Source organism: Atractosteus spatula, chromosome 15 (genome assembly GCF_055471065.1).
Source record: "Atractosteus spatula isolate fAtrSpa1 chromosome 15, fAtrSpa1.hap1, whole genome shotgun sequence".
NCBI lineage: Eukaryota > Metazoa > Chordata > Actinopteri > Semionotiformes > Lepisosteidae > Atractosteus > Atractosteus spatula.
This window is the reverse complement of record NC_142720.1, coordinates 3408797-3433442: the sequence shown is the minus strand read 5'-3', so window position 1 is coordinate 3433442 and position 24646 is coordinate 3408797. Positions and strand designations below refer to the sequence as shown.

The 24646-nt window shown below is 47.1% G+C and overlaps 1 protein-coding gene across 7 annotated transcripts in view; it reads right to left on the bottom strand.

The window, feature by feature from the left end:
- Positions 1-4497: 4497 nt before the first annotated feature.
- Positions 4498-24646, bottom strand: part of efemp1 (EGF-like fibulin extracellular matrix protein 1) — a 39412-nt gene continuing 19263 nt past the window's right edge. For 3 of the 7 annotated variants that reach the window (XM_088934442.1, XM_088934443.1, XM_088934448.1), the window contains exons 5-11: positions 14266-14388; positions 13511-13630; positions 11415-11534; positions 10671-10790; positions 9552-9675; positions 8929-9121; positions 4498-7500 (exon numbers count right to left, since the gene is read on the bottom strand). In XM_088934442.1, coding sequence (XP_088790568.1) covers positions 7339-7500; positions 8929-9121; positions 9552-9675; positions 10671-10790; positions 11415-11534; positions 13511-13630; positions 14266-14388 — 962 coding nt within the window. In that variant the 3' untranslated portion in view covers positions 4498-7338. The remainder of the gene's footprint in view (positions 7501-8928; positions 9122-9551; positions 9676-10670; positions 10791-11414; positions 11535-13510; positions 13631-14265; positions 14389-24646) is intronic. The other 4 variants (XM_088934445.1, XM_088934447.1, XM_088934449.1 and 1 more) reach the window with 2 other exon arrangements.

Here is a 24646-nt window from a genome sequence, read left to right as displayed (position 1 = left end):
CTCGGTTTTACGTGTCAGCCGAAGGACGGCGCCTGTTTACAGTATAGTGTCCCCGTCACTATACTGGGGCATTAGGACCCACATGGACCGCAGGGTGAGCGCCCCCTGCTGGCCCCACTAACACCTCTTCCAGCAGCAACCTTAGTTTTTCCCAGGAAGTCTCCCATCCAGGTAATAACCAGGCTCACACCTGCTGAGCTTCAGTGGGCTGCCAGTGGAGAGTTGCAGAGTGATATGGCTGCTGGCAAATTGCAATAACATGCAAGATTCACAGGGCTAACATGCGTTTCTGTTTGGAGAGTCTTCTAGGCAGTGGTACAGTGTGTGTCTCCGGGGAGCAGGGCCTTGTTTTTTTATCATGTAGACACGTTGGCAAGATCGCACAGCCTTTTGTTGCACCAACACGTTAGCAAAGCCACTGGCATGCTGAGCATTTTTGGGAAAGGGGATACAGGAAGCCGGAGTCAGACTCGCTCTGGGCAGAGTTAGCCGGCTGGTTGTGTAGCTCAACAGCCTTGCACGCACGCCCCCGCCCGAGAAGAGAATTAAGGAGCGAGTCGGGGCTCAGGGTCTTTCCTCGCTTGGATTTGAATAGACACTGAACTGCTCTTCTGAGGTTTAATGTAAGACCCCCCTCCCGCCCCCAAAGAATGAAAAGTAGTTAATCCAGCCTGAAATGTGGGACAGATGGGACATGTACTGCAAGAGGAGAGGATGTTCTGTTGAAGACTGAGCTGGCAAACAGCTGTTGATGTTCTGGGCCACACAGGGCCCTTACCGATGGGGGAAAGTGTGTTGTTCCAGCCCTGTGATTGTTTGGAGCAGCTGCAGGGGCTGCTCTGTGAGCCGCGCTGGCGCTGGGGCCCCGGACCTCCCAGACTTTGCTATATTTAGCCGCAGTCCTTCGTGGTGGTGCGTCAGAGTGCAGAGGCCTCAGACGTCGTCCAGCCACAACACTGGGTGGAGGTTTCGTTTGCCCAGGAGGTCAAGTTGTCTCCCTATCTCTGCTTCCCCTCCCAGATCCAGTGGAAAATGTTGCTAATACCTGGACTTCGTGTCGAAACTCTGGGCTCCCCTTACCCCTGAGTCATCAACCCCGTTCGCTGTCTTCAGCCAACGGACAGCTGTCTGCGGGATTTCAGGTCTGAATCCATCAGGGACCTTTATTTTCATTCTCTTTCTATTTGTAAATACGTGGACGTTAAATGTTAAAGATTCTGTACCAGGCACTGGGGAGAGAAGGTGACTCAGAAAACCTGAAGTGGACCAGGCCTTAGCACCGGGAGTGTGGTGCTGACTCCAGGAGCGGAGTGCTTGAGTGCAGAGCAGGAGGGACACGAGTGCCTTTGGCCTCCCCTCGTTTAGGATATGTTTGTACTGATGCGCAGAACTGAAGGAGAATGACTGTCTAGTAGGGTGATTTAAATAATGACTTTTTATTTCTTGGCAATATAAAGTTATAGATGGACAGGTGGAGTTTTCTATGTTGTTTACTATAGATTTTATCAGAGGTATGAATTTGTCAGATTCCTGAAGGCAGTTCACAGACTCTGACTCTCTCAGACTCTCATACTTGCTCATACCTTGCTCAGGCCCAAACTCAGTTCAAATTCTCTCACACTCAGCTCAGACTCTCAAACTCTTTCAGACTCTCTCAGGCTCGTTCAGGCTTGCTCGAACTTTCTCTGACTCTGCTCAGAGTGTCTCAGACTCTGTCTCTACACAGTTGCGCTTGATGTTGTCTGCAGAGGTGAAGCATACGCAGTCTCCACAGCTGGGAGACTCAGGGATAAACACTGCGGCTTGTCTTTGAGAGAACAAGCGCCTCTCCAGAGCCTGCAGACACCTGCAGACCAGATGGCAACGAGGAGCTCCTGCCCTGTCCGGCTGGCATATCTCTGCCCGCTTTGTGAGGAAGATGTGGATGAAGAGCGAGCCAGACAGTCCTAACATTTCAGAATCCCCTCACAGAATGTGACAAAGCCCCCTGTCACTCCAGGCCTTGTCCCACATGCTCAGACTGAGTGCAGCTGCTGCATGGATCTGAGCGCCTTGGCTGTCAAGGTATAAATATGCAAGATAGCTGAACACACAAACAGTCCTTGTAGTCATGGCGACAGTAGTCAATGCACAGTAAACCCTTATTTGTGGCCTTGTGCATTAACTAAATAAACTATGCCTCGGGTGGTCTCTCTGACCTCAGCCACCCTCTTTCTTCTCCCTTTCAGGAGATCTCTAGGGGTCTCTTTTTCCACAGGGACTGCAGTTTTCTATCTCGTATTTTCAGCTTCATCGAGTTAAAATCCTATGTCTCAAATACCAGAACAGGCTGCTGCTCGACGATATCACCCCCCGCCAACACTGAAGCACTTGCAATAAGCAAACAGCGCACGTCTTCCCACTCAGAATGTCCAAGGATATCATCTAACAAAAGGAAAATTGCTGAAAATACTGAATCATTTAAACAAGTTTAAAAGGACAGAGAGGGACATGAATAGATAGGGTCATGAACTGCAGACTCTGGGCTCTGTGTATTCCTGAATCTGGGCTCTGTTGAACTGAGGCTGGAAGCAAAGGGTGTCTGCCATCTTTCTGGATTGTCCAGAAAACAAGAAATACTCAATTTTTTCTGGATTTCATTCCAACTGAGGTGTGAACCGTTTAATCTACTTATTCACTTTTTGTGGTAAGGTATGCCACTGTCAAAAACAAATTCCTGGGTTAGAGGGAATCCTTCAAAAAGTGGCATGATTCAGGATTCAGGCCAATTGTCTACAGCTGACCAAACAAGTAAATTGGCGCAATGTCCTGCTTGTCATGTTCTAACTCTTCACACCTTGTATCCAGCACATACTTAAACCTTCCTCTGAGCAAACCCCACTGCTCAGTTTGGCCTAGTGGTGTAGTTTTGCTGAGGGTCCTCAGTTTGGTGGAGCTCAAGGCCAAGGTTTACACAGGTCAACACACTGCTGACTGTTGGACATATTCCTGAAGACTCCCTTCGCAAGCCAACTGGGGAGGGAGTTCCTCTACGGCAGAACTGAAGCATCTACTGCCCAGGGTCGGAGAGCTGCCTGTGTATTCAGGGTAGTGAAGAATCACACTGAAGAGGCCACCAGAGCAGTGAATGAAACCTTCCCTCCTAATTATCTCTCATCCAATATTAACAAAGACCTCCTTTTCAGTGGCTCCATATTAGACCTCTCAAAGCTGATCAGAGTCAGAACTATTCCCGAGGCTGAGCACTGCAGGGGAGAGAAGAGACTTCAAATTTTCTTTAGAAAAATAGAAAGTCAGGGGTTTCCCTAGAGTGAAGGAATAGCCCTTTAAATCTCCTCAAACAGCCTCTTGATATTAGGTAAGGCTGATACGAAAGGTTCAGAACCACTCCAGCACAGTCTTGCACTGTTCTGCCCAACAGGCCAGGGATCAGCGCACTGCCCTGGTGGTATTTTTCACAAGACACTCCAGAAGATTGAGCGACAGCTCTTTCCTGCTCACCCCTGAGCCCCAACCCTCGTGCGTCCAGTCCGGCCCCGCGCCCCCTCAGGCACGTGTGCAAACAGGGGTTCAGGCTGCTCTCCGGCCGCGCGGCCAGAAATTCAGCGAATCTCTCTGCCCAGGGCTCGCCACCCTCGTGGCCACTGAGCCATGCAGACACAATCTCTTCTCTTATTTCGAACAAGGGGCTAGCTACACCGACTGAGTCACGAACTGCATCTTGAACCTCTTTCATCTGCTCCCTTTTCCCCCAAAAGAAACTCAACACATTTCTTACATGATGCTTTTTTAAAAAAAAATTCCTAGCTAAACGGAGTGTTGCTCCAGCCCCCTGCCCGCAGCAGAAATGCTGGCAGTTTTGCCCCAACCCTGAGACAGGAATGCTGGGAGTGTTGCCCCAACCTCCTGCCCGCAGCAGGAATGCTGGGAGTGTTGCCCCACTCTTTCAATCCTGCTGCCAAGCCTTTTCTCAGAATAGAGGGCATTCTCGTTCTTCTCTTTTCTGAAAAGGAGAGACACGAAGAAATTCATCAGGGGGTAGGTTCACATGGGCACGTTGTCTGGCCAGGCTCGAACCCCAGCCGACTGGCTGCTGTCTCAGGTCTTGTGGGAAGGGCTGGCCTGCCTGCAGAATGAGCTGCAGAGCCCAGATAAGTTCAGGTCAAACCCATGCTGTGTCCCATTCTGGTGTTCTGTCTGGAGCCAGTAACAGTGTCACCGGACTGGAACAACGTTTCTGAAAACGTACCAGAGTGGACTTGCCTGCTGTATTCCGTTTCCTCATGTATTCATGTAGTGTTGTAATGATTTCTAACAGCTCACACCTGCAGTCCCACCTTGTGGACCCACAACAGCAACAGGGAGACTGAATTGCTGAATTGAGCTGGCTTGCTCTGCCTGAGGCATCTCCAGTCAGCCACCACCCTTTGTGTAAAGAAGTGATTCCCATTCCCAGTTCTAAGAGGACGCCCCAGAGAGCAGTCTGTTAGACAGGCATTACATGGAAAAGAATTAAAGATTTCAGTTTTATTTCATTATAAAATTACTTTGTACATCAGAGTAAAAGTTTTCCAATCTTATAACATGAAACAATACAGCTTTAAATAGAAGAATAAAAAAACTGCAGCTCTACAATGTTTAAGGCACTTTTTACAGAAGAAATCTTGTAGGCTTAATGTCTTGCATAAAATACATAAAAAGTCACACAGCTTGGTATATGATGATTAACAATTGTATAAAAGCAATTACATATTCAGGTTCATAGGTAATAAAATGCTGAGAGTTACACAGGCTGGAAAACAGAAGCAATACGCTTATGTGTCTGGATTAACATGTGACGGGAGGCCCTGTATTAGCCAGGCACACAGCTGCGCATCTGTATATCTGCCCCGATGACAGTCTCTCTTCTGCCTTTTGCATCAGCAGGGAGCAGCTTGTGAAGTCAAGCAGGAAGAAGAGAGGCAAACCAATGACGAATCCTGCACTTCGGGAAGGAGAAAAACACAGTTCAAATACTGGACTAAACTCGGAGCGAACAAATGAATCCGAAAAAATCAGGTCTTCTCAAGGATAAGAGAGAGCAGTGTTTTTCCAGAAAGGGCAATAATCTCGTTAGAGGCTACTTTTAAAGGGAGCTGCAAAAACTGTATCTGGCTTCCCATTAGACCACTGGTCTTCTTTTTATGCTTCATGCAAAGTTTAACTTTTGTTTTCCTGCCAGTAAAATGCATAACTGATCTCCCCTGAAGATATACCCAGTGCTTGGTTTTTTAAGGGAAATGCTGCTACCAGGTGAAGCAATGACCAAGGACAGCTGTAGTTCTATGTGTAGCAAGACACCCCACAACCCTGCACAACACCCGGAGGAGTGAAAAGGAGCAGACGCTGGTGAGCCTGGCAGTGTGTTTGTTTCTTCAGTTATTCAGCTTGAATCCTTTGTGGTCGAACTGCCTCCAGTTTCCAAGCAGGGACTGGAATCAACTCATTTTGAAACACCAAAAACATTCCTGAAGAGAAATAAACATACCCTCCATCTATCTGTGAGGAGGGATGGCTGACTGTTCGTGCCCTCAGTAATTATTCTGTGCTTCAATAACTGGGTTCAGATTTTTTCAGGATTATTCTCTTTTTTCTTGCTCTCTCCATTTTTGTCATGGGTGCATTAAACAATTTGTAATTGAAACTAGCACCATTTTCCTAATGCTTAGAAAGGTTTTCAGCCACCCCACTAATCCTCCAATTTTATCAGAGACTCTTCTGATTAAATATATTTATTCCACTGTTGCTTGTGCATGGAGACGTTTTAGACTGTAGCAGTGGAAAGTCTCATTAGTCTTTGCTTCTGACTTAAGATGTTCAGCAAATGTTCATCAGACCAATTGGTAGGGCGCCAGAGTATCGCATGACACGATGTTGCTGGACTGATGAGACCAGCAAAAGTGCTGTTTTCATCTCTTCTAAATTGGTAGTTCTAATGGGAAGCCCACCTGAGGGTCAATGAGGTGGAAGCTGGAGGAGCTGGTCAGTGAGATGGAAGGGTAATTGGAGCTGTCACATTTGCAGCGCCAGTCAGAAGCGTAGAAGAATCAGAAGCCCCGTGGTTTGGGTGCACGTCCTTTCCACTGGTGCACCCAAACCACACCACATCTCAAGCAGACCACGCCCACTATTCACCCATGCCACGCCCACACCACACCTGCATCTCTCAGCCACCCTACTCCACGAGCTGCTGGAGACAGCATTGATTTACATCTTCAAGAAAATAGTCGGTCTGAAACATTACTCCTTTGTACTTTGCAAGTTTTGATATCTGTTTTTTACACGTTAAGGGTTTCTGTGTTTTTTATGACGAATTTCAGTATCAGATTGAAGACTTAAAAACTGCAGCAGCAGCCGGCACCAGGACTCACCTTCTCTTCCTGGTTCCAGCTGCAGCAGCGCCATGGCAAACTAATTAACTAAGTCCTGCCCCACCTGCTGCTGAGACAGGTGGAGCTTCCCGGTCTAAGAAAACAGCCAGTGAAAAACTGTCCAAAACCCAGAACCATGCTGAGTGGAGCCCAGCGAGAGAGGGTTACGGGTTCGAGAGCCAGCTGCAGGGCTATGCTCAGTCTGCCTGCCCACAGCATCAGTGCTCTATGGGTTCACTCACACTCGTTGGGAATTAGCTGTTAACATTAGCTGTTAACAAAAGGAAATATCTTTTTTCCCTCTTGGTTAGAAAGATTTAAAAGGAATAAAAAGCTTTTTTACTAAAACCCCGTCAATCTCAAATGTTAAAAAAAGTGTGAAGTCGAGAAGGGACATGCTGGGCGGGACGTGCTTGAAGGCCAGGACCGCAGCCTCACACAGGGCTGGATGCACAGCCGAGACTCGCTCACGACAATCCGGCGCGCAAACCCCAGCCCTCAGACCACAGAGAGCGGCCAGGTGTGCCTGGGAAGCTCCTGCCTTCGGGGTTATGGGATCTGGGAGATGTGTTATTCCAGAAGCTGGAAGAAAGTGGAGTTTATTTAGTTTCTTGTGTGCTTGGTGTCAGGTGCCCCAGGACCCACTGCCCAGGGCTCCAGGACGTCTCACGCTTCTGTTACGTCATTTACACTTCAGGCCCGCGCTGAGATACTGGCACCCAGTGGTTGGCTGCTGTTGCTTTCTCTAAGCATCAGAGTACTAAAAAGTAGGAAAACAAAAAATGTCGTCTTTCATAGACATCACCTTTGACTTGAATTGAAGCCATTTGTACACTCTTGCAATAAACGCGTTCAGTGGCTATACTGTGCCTACTTGATAACTCTACAATGAAGCGCTATGAAGCAGCTGCAGACGTGAGGGCAGGAGTTAGAAGGGGTAGGGTCCCACGATGATGGTGAGCCGCAGGATGGAGCTGGAGCGGTAGTTCATCACCGTGTTGAACGTGATCATCTCCAGGTCGACGATGTGCTCCCTGGGTCCCGACAGCGGCTTGGTCATCACGAGCATCGCGCTGACGTTGCTGGATTGCTGGGGAGGACAGAGAGGGAGAAGAGCACAGGCACAGGCCATCAGTCTTGCTCAGCCACATCAGGGACACGACACCTCTTTGAGAGTGAACAGAGGAGTCTGTGGGGGAGGCTTTATGCAAGTATTAAAAATCCTCACATGTTCTTGACCAAGTCAAGCTCAGGAGCCCAGGTGAAACACCAGGGAGAACTGAGAGGCATTTACTGCTGAGCTTCTGTTTACACAAGGTTTTGGATGTCTTGAACAAAATGCAAAAACATCATTCAGGAAATCCTGATATCACTAAAATACTCACAATTGTCTTAACTCCTGTTATTTATACGCTTACTGTATTAATCTGGGATCACAATGTTAACTCACATTTCAGTGCCTGATTTCAAACCTGTAGATTTTACACAGCGGTATTACAGAACAACTTGCAACAACAAGTAAATAAATCATGTTTTCTAGGTGTCAAAAATACCAGCAAATAATATAAATGTGAATTAAAGCAGTTTGCAAGCAATGGAGAGCTTGCAAAATCACTGGATTGTAACCCTGAATCTGTGCCTCTGTCAGTTTAACATGAGTCCTACTACAGCTGAGCCATGTGTGGTCTGACCCAGCACCTCCTGGAGAAACAGTGTTTCCGTTCCGAGGTCACGACGTTTCGCAACAGCTGATGCGATTCTGTAAAGTCGCCATTAAAGTAAATGGGGAGAAAAGTTGGATAGAAAATGCAACTGATAAGAATGGAAACTGAGCTCTGGGCTATGGAAGAGCCCTGCTCCTGCATCCTCGCCTGGCAGTCCTGGGTCTGCAAACATATGCAGAGCACATTTGCAGAAAGATCAATAAACACAGTGCTGGGTGGTGCTGAAAGGTGGCCTTTGGAGGCTGAACAAGTCCTCATTGTGCTCCAGCCCTGTGTCGAGTGTTGAGCACACCTTCTGATACTAGGCTGTGCTGAAGTAGGATTAAAACTAAATCAGAATCCAGAACTCAAGCTCTTAGGATTTACATTTAATTTCAGCTGGTCCTGGGCACTCAGCCATGCGACTTGTATCTATCCACTCAGTCCATCGTCACCCCCATGGTGCTGGTTGGGGGCCTCCTGGCCCACCCCTCTTGCCCTCTCTCCTGTACCCCTCCTTGCTCTCCACATCCTCCAGCAGCCCTGTCTGGACCTTCAGGTCCTGCACTCGGCTCCTGCCCATTGCTCAGAGCTGCACATTGTGCTTTGTGTGCACGCAGAGGACCAGCCAGGGCAATCAGCACTCATTATCCAGCTGCAGACCAACTTGAGCTGTTAAACGCAAGCTAGATTTAGGAAGCTGGGCACTTCCACTGGAAAGCAGACGAGGAGGAGAGGGTGTAGTTTGCTAAGGGCTTGGACAACGCTCACTGCTGAGGGAGAGTGTGCAGCTTGAGCAGCCGTTCAGATCTCACCCGCAGAAAGAACTCCCCTCCTTCGTTGCCAGCCTTGATCCGGAAGGTGTTGATGGTGTTGGCGTAGATGTTGGTGGCCTGGATCTGGAAGATGTCCGCTGGCACGGACCTGTCTGAAGGAATGCTCATGTACTTGTACACGATGGAGTGCGGCAGGCCCCTGCACACGTTCGACGATGGACAGACACAACGACTGCAGGACACAAAAGAGAATTCATTTGAAAAATTCTAGTATAAAGAACGAGAATGAGTATGATCAATACGAACTTATCAAGAAGATTTCTTGATCCAAGGCACCTGCAGTATGTACCTTCTTGTATCTGTGTGTGACAGCTGGAGAGGGTGTATGTGAGCAGGTCGCTCAGCCCGGTTAGCCCAGGTAGGGCTACGATGAAACACACAGACCTACAGATTCTTCTGACCTGCTGCTTCTAGCTTTGTACATACATTTGTGATTTTGGCTTTATTTTTTTAAAGGCCTTGCCCCCACCTCTTCATGTATGATTAACTGAGGCGTGTAAACATGGAAACATGGAAACGCAGAGATGTCTGGTAAAAACCTGCTGCCCTTTTTTTCTTGCCAGCTCCACACATTTTTGCACCGTCTCCGCGGGCGCACTTACTTTTCTGCCGTTCTGACGTACGGCTCCTGGCAGGGGTTCCTGGGATAGCACCTGAATCCCCCGTAGTAGTTCCAGCACTTCTCGTCTTCCCGGCAGTTGTGCCCCGAGTCGCACTCGTTAATGTCTGCACACGCGGAGAAAGGGCAATGAGGCAAAGTGGGTTTGAAAGTCAGACTGTGCAACGCGTCAGACACTCTGCGCCCTGCGTCAGGGGGGCTGTGGGGTAAGAGTCTCAGGTGTGGCTCCCCACCCTGCTTCTGAGATGCAGGAGAAGGGCCTGACTCTTTCACTTTATTAGGCCCAACTGCTCCTGGAGCCGGAGAGCACAGGACCTGTTACCTCAGAGCCTCACTGGTCATTCAGAAATTCAGTGTGGGACACAGTGCTCCAAGGTGAAACGGTTTCAGCACTTATGTTAGTAGCCTCCTCAGAAGGCACTGACACACCAGTTCTAGTTTCTTGCTTCTATTCCCTTGATCCCTTTCAACAGAGACATGACAGCATTTCCCAGCTCTTTGCCGAGGCCATGTCTGCGCTGCCCAGTCTGGTCAGGCTGGCTGTTCGCAAGGGCAAGGGGCAGGACAATGAGAACACAGAGCCCCCTGGTTCTTCCAGTTTACGCCTGGGCCTGACTAGAACTGAGAGGGAAGAAAACCTCTCCAGCAGAAAGCAGAGGTCTCCAACACAGCGGCCACACTGTGCTCTGCTCGGAGCCGGCCGACCCAGCGCCCTGCCCGGGCCGCCCTGCAGACGTCTCGTGAGCCTCCCGGGCTACTGGCAAACCACACAACAGTGTCATCGGGGAGCTCCAGTGTGCCAAGTGTTTTCTAAGGAAAAGAAATCTAAACCATTGTTTACTTTATTAGAAAAAAAAAACCAAGTTGAATCTCAAGATTAGCCAGGCACACGTGTAAACGCAGCACAGCCAGGGCTGAGATGAAGCTGCCTTGTTGACTTTACCTGACTGCAGCAGCCTCCCCAGGCCAGCATGCCCACATTCCGCTACCCACACCTCTCCCAAACGCAACGCACCCCTCCCCCCCTCCAGGAAAGCGCTCCCGGGCACAGGAGCCGCCCCACAGGACTCCTGCAGTATGTCAGCGGCAGGGAGGCCGGTACCTTGACACATTCTTGTTCCCTGCAGCTGGTATCCCTCTGGGCAGGAGCAGGAGTAGCCCCCGGGGGTGTTCACACACTGATACTGGCACATGTAGCTGGAGAAGCTGCACTCGTCGATGTCTGTAGGAAACCAGGGAGAGCAGAGTGACCCCCGGGCAGCGAGGGGAGACGGTGGCAGTGCAGGGCAGGCTGGGTAAGAGAGGTGTGTGACTTCCATGACTTTGAGCACAGCGAGCCCACCAGGAGGAGCAGGTGGAGAGCCCTCCCTCACCTGCGCTCAGTAAAGGCCAGCACAGCCGCAGCCAAAGCTGAAGCTGGACAACATCTCAAGGGCGGTTCACATTTCATTCAGCAGCTTTACATAAATCAGCCAGTGTTGGGATGGGTCCCGCTGGCAGAGACGGTGCTATTTCTGATGGATTCCTCAGTTCTCTTGTAAACAGAGAAGGGAAGCTCCTCAGATTAAGGCTCAGGAATAGATCCGGTGAAAGACGTTGCTCAGTCCAGTCTCTGACTTTCAGTAACTTGCCTTGGGAACTATATTTTGTGTCTGGTCTGTGCCTTAGCTGTTGGGGCTGCATACTAACGCATTTAAATGACCTTAGATGAGTTTCTCAAAAGCACTACAGTAATAGATGGTTCTCATTCACAACTGCAGTCTGCCCTGCCTGTGCGATCAGGATGCAGCAGGAAAGTTGTTGAACAACACGCTGATGAGAAGGGCAGACGGTGAAGGACACTGACCCTGGCAGGAGGCGGAGTCTCTGGCGAGCTCGTAGCCCTGGTCGCACTGGCACATGTAGGAGCCGATCATGTTGTAGCACTGGTGCTGGCACGGGTTGCTGACCTCACACTCGTTCACATCTGCAACACAAGCACCGCAGCCGGCTGAAGGGCAGCGCCGCGGCAGCACCACGCCCCCCGCAGGCCAAGCCAGTCTGACACGAGGCACAGGCAGAGCTCAGGGGAAGGAAAGTCAGACCCTGCTGCTGCTCTGGGATAAGGGAAGTGAGCAACAAGCAACCCAAAGTACAACACAGGAAAAAAATCTCCTCTCTTTGCGACTTTACTTCTGTTCTTACTTATGTGTGTCTCAGCAGAAATCAAGTTGCACAATTCTCCCAATGTCACGTCACCATGGCACAGTGGGCAACACAGGTCCAGGGCTGGAATCCAGCTGTATCTGTGGTGTTTGCATGTTAACCAGTGTTAATGCGGGTTTTCTCCAAGTGCTCCTGTTTCTTCCTACGGCCCAAAGATCTGCTGTGCAGGTTAACTGGCATCTCTAAATCCCCCCCACCACCACCGCCACCATAGGGTGCTGTTGTAACAGACTGGTGTCCTGTGCAAACTGCGGCCCTGGCCTGCCCTCTGAGCCTGCCAGTGATGGGCTCTCCGCGGCCCCCGAAGAACAAGGCACCTGCTCAACACAGATAGACTCCTCCCTAGGTAAATAACAGAGGTCACGACTCACACAACTTTTTAAGGACTCTATCCAGCACACCATTCAGAAACTATGAGGAGGCACACTGACAGTTGAAGGCATGAACACAGTTTTGGCTGATATTCATGAAGCAACAGTGCTGCGTACTCAATTCAACACCGTCTCCCTTTCCGAAGATGAAGGCACAGATTGCAGGCTTACCAGATTCATTGCTAACCCAGTGTAATGTGTATGACTAACACATTCAGTGGTTTATACACCTTTAAAAGCTGTATAAAGATTTGTTCAACTGCAAGACAAGCGCAGCACAAATACATTTGTAGCTATGAGTTCCCTACTAAAACGAATTGCTTTACTCTCAACAGCAGATGCAGCCATGCTGATTTCGACTAGCGGAAGGCATGCTTTTTCTTACAGGGACATGACAATATGACAAGAGGTTGAAATAGAAAAATAAATGTGGGGGGAGGGTCCCCTCTTTCATATTAAAAAAGAGCACTCGTCAGATCTCAAACAGGGGTGCAGAGTATTAATTTGTCAGAGAAACAAGCCCTTCAGCACTTCTTCTGTAAAGATCTCACTTGGTCACAACCTCAATATGGCCAAATCAAACCAGAACTCTAACCGCAACACAGACCAACACAGACGCCCACATATCGCACACAGCACACAAGCGCTCAGGTCCCCTCGTCTCTCTGAAACCAGCAGGTATCTTGTCTTGCCCCTGGAATCAGCTCGGACCAGCAGGAGAGGTGAGGGACAGACGAGCGCTCAGTTCTTGAACTGACGCAGTTCTCACTGGCAGTGCTGAAGGCCACAGGGTGGCCACACAACGAGGAGCTGACTGTCTTCAAACCGGTCAGTTCCAACGGCTGCTGGCTGATCAGGGAGCCTCAGGCAAGGCTGGGCGACAGCACAGTCCTCATTTTACCAGCTGGCACTGCCTGGAGACATGAACTTTCACACTGCAGTCCCAATGAAAACACGGGCGCAAGAGTAAAGCAGTTGTTTATAAGCAGTAAACACTAACGATAGCACTTCAAAAGTTTAGAGTTTGCTGTTTTTCAATGTTCACGACTAATTAAAAGAAAGAAAGTGTCACTGCCAGTTCATGACCGTAGGTACTGCATAACAGTTGCTTTACTTTTCTTAACAGTTTCTTCTCTAAGTTTCTTTAGAGAGGGTGCTCCAAAGGTTAGCTTTTGTTTTCAGAAGAGGAAATCCTGTTTTCCTGATGAAAACACTGCGTGGTTGTTGGAAGCTTGAAATCACTGCAAAGTGTCTGCCCTCAATCTCTAACTCTTCTTTCCAGCCTGAAAAATCTCTATAGAGCCCTGTACTGTCCCAGAAGGAGAGGAATGGATCTTTCCTACATGCTGAACAGCAGGTCACTTACCTATGCAAGTGTGATTGTTGCTTGCCAACTGAAAGCCTGTATTGCACATACAGAAATAGGAGCCAGGTGTGTTCACACACCTGTGCATGCAGTAACTCGGCCCAGCACACTCGTCTTTGTCTGTGGGGTGATATGGACCACAAAGCATTAAAACAGAGCAAGAGCAAGATATTACATAACTGCTCATTCGAAAATAAAATGAATTGCTGCTAGGAGCAATCGTTGTAGCCCTGTAATAAAACAACTCAGTGCAGGTGCTCCTTTCTTCCCAGTACTGGGAATAACCCCTTGAACTTCGAACACGGCTCGCTTGGTGTTTCCCACTGCTGCAGTGCCCTTCCCCGGAATAGACAGCGTTTCGTTAGCTGCTCACAGCGAGTCCTGTTGAGCCTGCTTGTGAAACACAACCCCCTGGCTGTGATGTAAGGAGTGACCTTTAAAACTCGCAGTGCTACAGGGGGGAGAGCTAATCGCAGGGGGCTGTTAACGGTGAGCACTCAGGTAAGGAAGAGCTCAGCGGGTTTCAAATTTAAAAGCCAATGTACATGAGCTGGGAGCAAATAGTGTTTTAATGACCCTGCCTCGTTAAAATCGTCTCAGTGGCAAAGTGAGTGACTCTTCTGATGTGTTGCCCATCAGCCGGGCTGATCGGAAGGATAAGACAGTACGTGTGCAGCTCTGCTCCGAGCCAGTCCAGCAGCAGGGGTTTGCTGTCCTCCTGCAATGTCCCTCCCGCTGCGCTGCGCAACACTCACCCACACACTGGTCCCCGGTCCTCTGATAGCCAGGGGAACACTGGCAGGAGAAGGAGCCCCTCGTGTTGTAACACATCTGGTCTGGGCCACAGCTGTGAGCTCCCGTGCTACACTCGTCTACGTCTTCTCGGGAACAGACAGAAGCCAGAACAAACGAGCCAGCATTACCGCGCTGTTGTCCCTCTCCCCTCACCCCCTCCGGGGCGCCTCCTCCACAGCCCCTGTCCAGGCTGCACGTCCCCCGCCTCTCACCCTCTGTGCCGCCCTCCGTCTCCTGCACTGCTTCCTCTACGAGTCTTACTCTTCACAGCCGTGTGCCTGTAGAGTGTTTATGTGCAATGGGCTGCTTTTCTTTCGGTAACAAAGCCGGGGAAAAAGGCACCGGTGAAGACATTTTCTGTTGAGGAGGTTCAGGTAACGCGCCATCAGTAGCAGGCGTGTCGATAATTTTGCCTTTTCAAATTTCCAAGAACTGAAGATGTCATAAAGCCCAGCACCAGGTCCCCCCGAGCTGGGCTGGGGCAGGTAGAACACTGTGGGATCAGATCTTTCCATGTTTAAAAACAGTAAATCAACTGAGCTCTTATTTATCATGACGACATGGGGGAGAGACGCGCATTAAACACAGCGATTGCCTGACTAAAAGCATCTTCAAATGGAAATAAACGTGATGTGGTACAGTGGTATCACTGGAACAGTGGCACAAAGGTGATGCACATTCCAGTAAGAGCCAATTGAAAGGCTGCTGGATGCACAAAGGTCCAGTTCTTCACCTAATGGTGAGGTGGAGAGGTGCATCTTAGTAAGACTTCATCAGCCTGGAAGGGAATGGGAGCTTAAGGCTGTGCAGGCACCAGTACTACCTCAGCACAGTTACGGTCACCATCATACAAATGAGTCCAGAGAAGAGTGACCAGATACATTAGAGGCTGTAAGAAACATACTACTCTTCAGTCTAAAGGAATTAAATCTTTTGAGTCTTGAACTTGAGAAGATTATTAGAGGACCTGATCCAAGTATTCCAAATTCAGCCATTACAAAACTAATTGGCGAGTCTAAATTCATAGAAAAATATCTCCTTAGTCATTGACAGTCAACCTAGTAAACAGAAAACACAAACCAGGGGCAGAAATCTGAGAACAGGAGGCACCTCTCTACCCACAGAGTAACAACAAGCTCCCCACCCCTGTAGCTGAAGCTGAGACCCTGGTTTCTTTCAAGAAACAGCTGGATGAGATCTACCAAACTACCAAATGATCCTGAGGAGCCTAATGGCCTCCTCTCATTTAGAGCCTTTCTTATGTTTTTGTTTTGACAAAGCCCGTAAAGAAAGACAAGGTGTAATTTGCTCAGATAAAAGAAGAGGAGGTACAGTAGCTGCAATTAGACCTTGAAAGGCCCGGCGGGACCAGTCCCAGCGCACAATTCAGAGTCGCTCCTCCGCCACCCTGTGCACATGGGGGACTGCAAGGAGCCCAGGACTTTTGATGTGGCAGCAGGGGTTATTTCAGAGCCTAATCCAAGATGAAAGAGGGAACAATTCAGGATATAAAACATATGCACCTGTATAAAGAGCTTGTCAGACTCTGCTTTGAAGGCTTTAAATAAAGCATTGGCTGATACGATCAGAGAGGGTTTAAATGAGGTGAAGGGCACCACAATGTTGATAATTTGTCTGCCAGCTGTACTCTACAGTATGTAGAAGGTTCATGTCTCTAGGGTTGGCTGCTTGATAGGATTGATAGGATTAGCACTGGGACATTAAATCTTTTTTACACCCAGCCCTCCAGTCACATGGCAGATGTACTGTAAGTGGCTGTTAAGGCTAAATGCTGCACCTGACTCACAGTCTCCTTCAACTGTTCAGAAGCTCCAGCCAGAATCTAAAAACCAGGTGTGTAGCTGCCATCTCAAAGCAAGGCAATGCACAGATCGGTAGGATGCCTCAGAAAAGCACCACATTTATACTGTACGTTCAGATCAGTTCCAAACACCCCCGACGTTTTGCACCTCTCCCAGAAACTGTGATCCTGGAGCATCTTTTTTTGGTCCCTCTTCAACAGTTTGTTAATTGTAGTGCAAAGTGCATTATCACTAGAATAACTGCCAGCTGTGCTCTGCCCAGAGAACCCAGCACAGGCCGTGCTGTCTGGAAAAATCAGACGCTATTTCCTCCAGTATGGACAGAGCTGCTCTGAGGTCTGGGCTAGAGATAGTTTTGACATTTGTGTTGGGATTATACAGTATATAACATAAAAGACCACGCCATCATGCGCAATATTCAGGATTCTTCACCCTAATCTTTTCTCATCAAGGGGTCATTATCCCACGCTTGCATTTGTTTTAACCATGATGCACAACAGACAAGCAGTTAGACTAGTCACCACTGTAATCTAATCTGGAAACAAATTTAGGACAGCTTTAGTTATAAGAGAAAGTGCAGTAAACTGACCACTGATATCAAATTGCCACTAAATTATTCCTGCTCACGTTAGAGACGCTACAGTGGTTGGTCATGTAAACGACTCATAGTAACAATCATTCCAAAAGCTTCGTTTTGAGAGCACTGGAAAAAACCTCAAATCCACATTCTTCAACTCGTCTCAGTGCCTGGCATGACAACCACACGCAGCCCTTTCTTTTTTAACATCGGATTATTCATTTTGATCACTCAGCAGGCAACAGAACCTAAAGTGTATTTTTCTCTCTGAGTGGTCTATCTTCCTGCTCTGAAGGAGAACTGTTAAACACCCCTTTGTGTCCAATGTGCAGCGCAGATAGTAAAAGAACCTCCAAACAGGCCCATCAAAAGGATGCTTAGATTATTCAGATGAATACTGGAGTTGCAGGATCCAGTCAGTGGCATTCAAATCTACAAATACCACAAACACAGGAGTGAACTGATCTCAAAGTGATCTGTTCTCAGGGGCAGTGCACTGGCTCTGCGGCTGAGGATCTGCGCCTGCGGTTGGAAGGTTGCCAGCTCGAATGCCACGGCCGGCAGAGGAATCCTACTCCGTTGGGCCCCTGAGCAAGGCTCTTAACCCCAACTGCTCCAGGGGTGCCGTATAAATGGCTGACCCTGCGCTCTGACCCCAAGCTTCTCTCCCTGTCTGTGTGTCCCATGGAGAGCAAGTTGGGGTATGCGAAAAAAAGACAGAATTCCTAATACAAGACACTGTATATGGCCAATAAAGTGATCTTATCTAGGTACATGCCTGAGACAGAGTACGGTACTCTGATGTAACTTGAGAAACTCATTCCCATTCTCACCTTTGTTTGTCCCACTAACATGAGTTTCTGGTAGCCTGGTGGAACACATACAATACGGGATTATGTCATTTTGGCAAAGTGCCTTAACTGGAGCCTGGAGTCTGTGTAAACAAGTTCTCTTACAGGCAGCTCCACTTCCAGTTTGCAAACCCCAGCTGAACCCGGCTGGCTCCGGCCCAGGGGAAGCTGGAACTGGGCCGCTGGTAGCGCAGGCAGGGCCCCTGTGTGGTGTGGAAAAAATGACGAGGGCTCCCTTCATCCAGAGGCAAAGCCCATTTCCGATAGCCTCTCAGCCTCCTGTTCCAAATCTTCACGCTCAGCATAACAAAAATAACAATTGTTTCAAAACAGCAGCCACTTTTGCAATAACCCTTTCTTTCAGAACACACACACACACAAAACAAATCTTTTTCTCATCCAGGGTGCGCTACATTACTGCAGCCGCCTACACTGCGGCAGGTGTGTCAGGGTGATGCTGGACCTGGGCACAGCATCCAGCTGTGGATTGTCCACTCAGGGCTGACGACTGTCCACTCAGCAGCTGTGTCCACTGCTGTGCACAGGGAGTCGCATGTGCAAGGATTTCGTGACAGAGTAACACAACCCAGCGACTGCACACCAAATCAGGAGGCAGGCAAGTATAACAGCTCAGACAGTCCCGGAAGTGAAGACCTGACCCAGTACATCATACTGGTGATGCAAAGCAGCAAGCAACCTGTGCTGTAAGCAAGTCTGAAGCACAATTGTACTGACACATTTCTAAATCTTCAAAAATCAGGTTTTACAATGTGAGGAAGCATATAAGATTAGGAGATCTTATTTCAAAGAAGGCAGTTCATACTTTTGTCTTGATATTTAGAGTTCCTTGGAAATATTGCCATAAGACCACTAAGTATCTGTAGAAAGATCCCAGTTAATAACACCTCCACTTTGTTTTGAGTACAAGTGGCAAAATACTAACAGGCTGAGCCGATCTCCAGGAAGTGGAAGGAGGACTGCTTCTGTTCAGCCCTTCTGACATGCAGGGCTGCACAAACCTGGTCTTGGGAAGAGTCCCCAAATTTCTGTCTGATTGCCACTCCCTTAATCAAAATAATAATAATAATAAATCAGACCTTTTAAATGAAGTCAGTTTTTAAACAGCTGGACATTGCAAATGCTAGTAGAAAACTATCACAGCAAAAATATATAGTTCAATTAAAGTACAGCTCCGGCTCCCCTGTAAGACACACCGCATCCGAAAGCAGAGAGGAGAAGAGAGCAGCAGCTTCATGGTGGCCTCTGACCTCTGACCTCAATCAGATCAAACGCAGTTGTCTCCTAGCCAGCCTGTCCACTGAGGACCCCCGCACACATCCAGAAGAGAAACACAAAGACGCTTATTAAACCATAGTGTCAATGTTCAGCAAAAACAAAATGCCAACATGCTGAAAAATATTTCCTAGAGTGTCATGAGGTTGTGGAGAATTACAGAGCCGGAGTTTCAAGACTGTGGTTTGCCAAGCTCTTACTGTACAGCTGTCAGAGCCTCACACTCAGCTGCTCACAGGATGGAGACATTTACATTCGTATGCATCATAATATAAAAACATAAGAATAAGATCAAATCAGATCACATAAGAATGAGAGGAGGCTATTCGACTCGTCTAGGCTTGTCTGGTTGCCAGTAGCTAATTGACCTGAAGTGCTTCCTGTTCCCAGTTTCAAATGTGGCCCCCATTAGTGTCCACCTGGGCCCTCTGGTTTGTGTTTCACTACTTTTTCTGGGCTGACCTGGTCAGTGCCTTTCAGGAGTTTTTCACAGTCTTGTCTGTTAAAGACTAAAAATCCTTCAGAACCATCACTACAGGGCTCAGAGAGTACTGAAATATCAGATTACAAGGAGCAATATATTTTTGCTACATGATAAACAAAATTCTACTCAATTACTAAATGACGCCTTACAACTCTATTACACAATTCTAATAAAACAGCCATTAACTTAAATTATTAAGTACTTAAATTATGATGTAATTGTAAATATTATAGTCAATCATGTAGAAGGTGTAGAAGAATCTGTTATCTAAGTTGATATAAAGTAGAAAGGGCAGTGGTCCCAATAGAGACCCCTGTAGTACTCCATTTTGAGAATTCATGGCTTACCTATAAAAGCATCTATACTTTGAATTACCCAACCTGCAAATTGAGAGCAAATCTTTTATCATCAAAAGCCCTAAAAAATCTAATCATACTTTTTATTTTACCAGGTATCACGGCCATTGCTTGATCAGTCCGTTACTTAAATTATTTCAGCTTGCCACTTCTAAAGCCACACAGTCCATTCCTTGGAATTTCACTCTTAATACATGTGATCCACAGTTGAATTTCACATTGTTGGCTCTATAATGTCGCATGTAAACAGAAGACTTGCAGGTCTGTAATTACTTGTTCAGTTTTGCCTCTCTTTTTGTGGAACAGCTCAGCGTTAGTGATTTCCCGGTCAGTGGGCATCACCCGTGTGTTGGAGAGGCTCTCGACTTTTCCCAGTGTTTCGAGACGCTTCATGAAAGGCAGGATACCCCCGGCTCTGCTAAGGGAGCCAGAACTTGTAAAAGCAATGTGCCTTTGGATGGATGCACATCAAATCAACTTCACTCCCGCGGCTTAACTTACAACTGACTCAATTGCTCATAAAAAGAAAAAGGTTCCCATTAAGCTTTAATGTGAGGTTACACAGCTGTTCCAAGATCTGATTTTGGGCGAGTGTGCCTTTCATCATCTTTATACTGATTTATTAGGGGTCCTAAGCCTTGGGCTTTAGATCTAGCTGAGGGGGTTTGGGGGTGAAGTTTAAGTTACCCAAGGGAGGTAAGAAACCAGTAAGGAAGAGATCCAGGCCAGGAGAGCCTGATGGCTGTAACCCTTTTCCTCGCAGTTTTATAGGTGTATTAATTTGATCCCTGCAGCCCTGCTTGGATAAGAGAAGCAGCTGCTGTGTGCTCTAGGCTTTGACTGCCAGGCACGGCATGAGCTCAGAACAGAGGTGCTGCACAGCCCCAGAAAAAACAGAAATGACAGCACTCTTACAGAAAACCTCTATCTCCCCTCTGAACACAAGATACTAGGAAACAGATGAACAGTTCATGCCCTCTGCATTTTTTTCTCCTGCTTTTTTTATTGAATAAGTCATGATCTATTACTGCGAATGGAAAAAAAAACGGAGGTTTGACTCATCCAGCCTGTTCTGCTCCTTGTTCACAAGTACTGTCACCCAGTCAGTCCCAATATTCTCTCGGCCTCTGAGAACACGGTAACTTCGCCCTGCACGCATCTCGATCTGCAGAGCCGGCCCTGTGCCACTTCCAGGCTTGGAAAGCAGCTGACAGGCAGAAAGAACCCACAGTCCTCTGCACTGTCAGTCTGCGCCCTGCAAAGGCGCCACCCAGAGGACCTCAGCCCAGCATGCTGCGCTCCCGCCCGGCCTGCAGGGTGCACTGCAGGGTGAGCGTCTGGAGGTCACCCAGCTGGCACGGTGCCGGGTACAAACACAGCCCCGCAGAGAGGAGCCTGTCCCAGGAAAACCACCAGGACCGGGCTGCCCCTGGACAGAAATCAAAACAAAAAAGCTCCATACTGCTCAGGACAGCCGATCCTATTCTCACGGACTTATTCCTCCCGGCAAGAGGAGTTTAAGTGTGTGATCCATCTCTCCGTGTGTGAAAGTGACGCTGAGTGCTGCACCAAGGGCAGCACAGGACACTGTGTGACGGGTGATGGGGCCTAAGGGCTGGGGTTCCACCTTTGCCCGTGGGTCCCGATTCAGTGTTCCGTATTCTCTGAGCACTGCAGCATTCAGTATTCAGTATTTTCTGAGCTCTAAAGTATTCAGTATTCTCTGAGCACTGCAGTATCCAGTACTCTCTGAGCACTGCAGCATTCAGTATTCAGTATTTTGCTGAGCACTGCAGTATTCAGTATTTTGCTGAGCACTGCAGTATTCAGTATTCTCTGATCACTGCAGTATTCAGTATTCTCTGAGCACTGCAGTATTCAGTATTTTGCTGAGCACTGCAGTATTCAGTATTCTCTGAGCACTGCAGTATTCAGTATTTTCTGAGCACTGCAGTATTCAGTATTCTCTGAGCACTGCAGCATTCAGTATTCAGTATTTTCTGAGCACTGCAGTATTCAGTATTCTGAGCACTGCAGCATTCAGTATTTAGTATTCTCTGATCATTGCAGTATTCAATATTCTCTGAGCACTGCATTATTCGGTATTCTCTGAGCACTGCAGTATTCAGTATTCAGTATTCTCTGAGAACTGCAGTACCCAGTATTCAGTATTCTCTGAGCACTGCATTATTCAGTATTATCTGAGAACTACAGTATTCAGTATTCAGTATTATCTGAGAACTGCAGTACTCAGTATTCAGTATTCTCCAAGCACTGCATTATTCAGTATTATCTGAGAACTGCAGTACTCAGTATTCAGTATTCTCTGAGCACTGCAGTATTCAGTATTCTCTGAGCACTGCAGTATTCAGTATTTTCTGAGCACTGCAGTATTCAGTATTTTCTGAGCACTGCAGTATTCAGTATTCTCTGAGCACTGCAGTATTCAGTATTCTCTGAGAACTGCAGTATTCCACTCTCAGTGCACCTGGCTACGCCCAGAGCACAGTGAAGATACAAACACATAAACTAATAAATGAACACCATCTATTTTCAGAAAGCCACCTACTCCTCGTGTGGGTCTCGACAACCCAGAGTTTACGAGTACAGGTTGCAAGGTGAGACACACCTGAATCGAAGCCAGACCATTGCAGTGAACACACACGTGATCACACCAGAGCAACTCAGAGACACCAATTAACCGAGCCAGCATATCTGTGGGATTAAAACAAGATGCAAATATGAGGTAGAGCATGCACACTCCACACAGGCATCCCAGTTCAGATATCAAACCCAGGGCCCAAGAGCTGTGAGGCAGCGGCAATAGCCTCCATATCTCTGTGCCACCCAACACACACATCAACAACCTGAAGTCCAACTCCAGTGCTCGACAAGTGCTTCTGTTCTATAATGCTATATTTGTTGTTATGTGTATGACAATGAGTGCTTTGTGAAGTTGATTTATAATAATTAACATATTCTAGAACTCAAGATTTGAGCATAGCAGAATCAAAATATGAATTAGGTGGCAGTGAACTATTTGAATCAAATAGCTCATTTTGGTATTTTTGGCTCATAAACCTCTTAGTCTTGCACTATAAATACTTGCAGTTTGTAGATATTTGTGAAAGTGACCAACATCAGGCCTCTAAGGAAGTCCAAAGCCTTTTAACACAGGAGGTATCATGAGCAAACCTAATAAAATCAATAAAAGCTCACTTAGTTACTGTAAATAACTCAGGTCACTTTCAGCAAGAAAGTGAGGCTTCATTCAGGTGAACACAAGGGGATCTGCACTGAAATGCAAAAACTTGACTCCCTTACAAGTGTGTTTTGTTCTGTTTTCTTTGAGCCCCTGCAATGGAAAACAGGAGCTGATCCAAGGACAGAGTGACTCGTACCGTTTGACATTCCGTTTTGCAACTCAGTTTGTTGGAAGTTCTGTTTCTTGCAAAAGCAGGAGCAAAGTAAAGGAATTTTTTTATGTTACTAGCCCATAGGTTTCGCAACTGCGTTTTTCAGGCCTGGCCTATCAGTCACCAGGAGGACATCACCCCAAGAGCTGCGAGAGCCACCCCCTACCCTTCTCAAAACAACTCTGGGCTGAGTCAGAGAGTAAACAACACACACACGCACATACATTGATATTATGGAATTCTTGCACAATTAAAGTGTACTGGAACCAGCCTAGGAACACTGAAGTCATTTTTTTATGTAACCTTAAGCTGAAGCAACATAAAACGAAAACCTAATTTCTACAGGGAAATTAATGATTCCTTCAAACCATTCTAATTTTTTCCTGCCTTTTTTGAAGCTTCTTTTAAGAAAAAAAGATTTGTGTGATTGGTCTCAGTGTTTTTTTTTCTGCCAAAGGGCTGTGGTATCATTACAGAAGGATGGTAAAAGGCTGATTTGTGGGCAGGAGGAAAATTTCTGTTAATTTTTAAGAGTTTATATGCAGTTTTAATTCAGCTGGAAAATTGCACCCTGAATAGAAAAAAAAACTTAATATGTTTTGCATTGTAAATTTTCACCTGGATTTTATAACATCCTGCTACACAGGTGCATCAACTAATAATTTCTCCAATAACCCTGCTAACATTCAGGGGTGACCAGTTTAAAGGGAAGTCAGCAAACCTCCACATATTGAAAATACTTCTTAGACAAAATGCAGAAGCATTATTAAAGCATTTTTGAAGTATGACAGGTGCACCTGTAACATGTAGCACATAATTAATCCTCCATTATAAATCTTGGTAAATCCTGACTCCACCAATGAGAATCCACAACACACCTTTTATTAAAATAAAATAAGCCATTAATAAAGATAAAATTCAGATAAATGTTTTTGCAGTGATTTTATAACTCTTTTCTAAAACAATGTTCTGATCCACCCACAACAAGACTAAAATAAGCTAGTCCATAATAAAGCTTCCAGAATGACTTTATTACCTGTGACAGTACATGCCAGACTATGTGAGACAAGAAAGGACAGAGCAGAGATACACTGACACTCCCTCACTGAGACAGTGCAGGACAGAGCAGAGACACACTGACACTCCCTCACTGAGACAGTGCAGGACAGAGCAGAGACACACTGACACTCCCTCACTGAGACAGTGCAAGACAGAGCAGAGACACACTGACTCTCCCTCACTGAGACAGTACAGGACAGAGGATTGAGATACACTGATGCTCTTTCATTCTTTTCACAATATTTCATAATGTGCTATTTATTTCTATTGCGCATGGAAAGTCAATGAAGGTTAAATGTAACTTGTTCTTATGTTTCAATTGTTCTTTCACAGTTACTTGTATCACTTCACTGACAGCTGAGTTCTATTGTTAGCAATATATACAATATTACTTCAGTAATTTGTTCTTTTTTAAATTCTTTTTGAAACACAGCTCTGAGCAAGCAAGCAGGCCCTGTAAGTGCACAGTGTACTCCACCCCA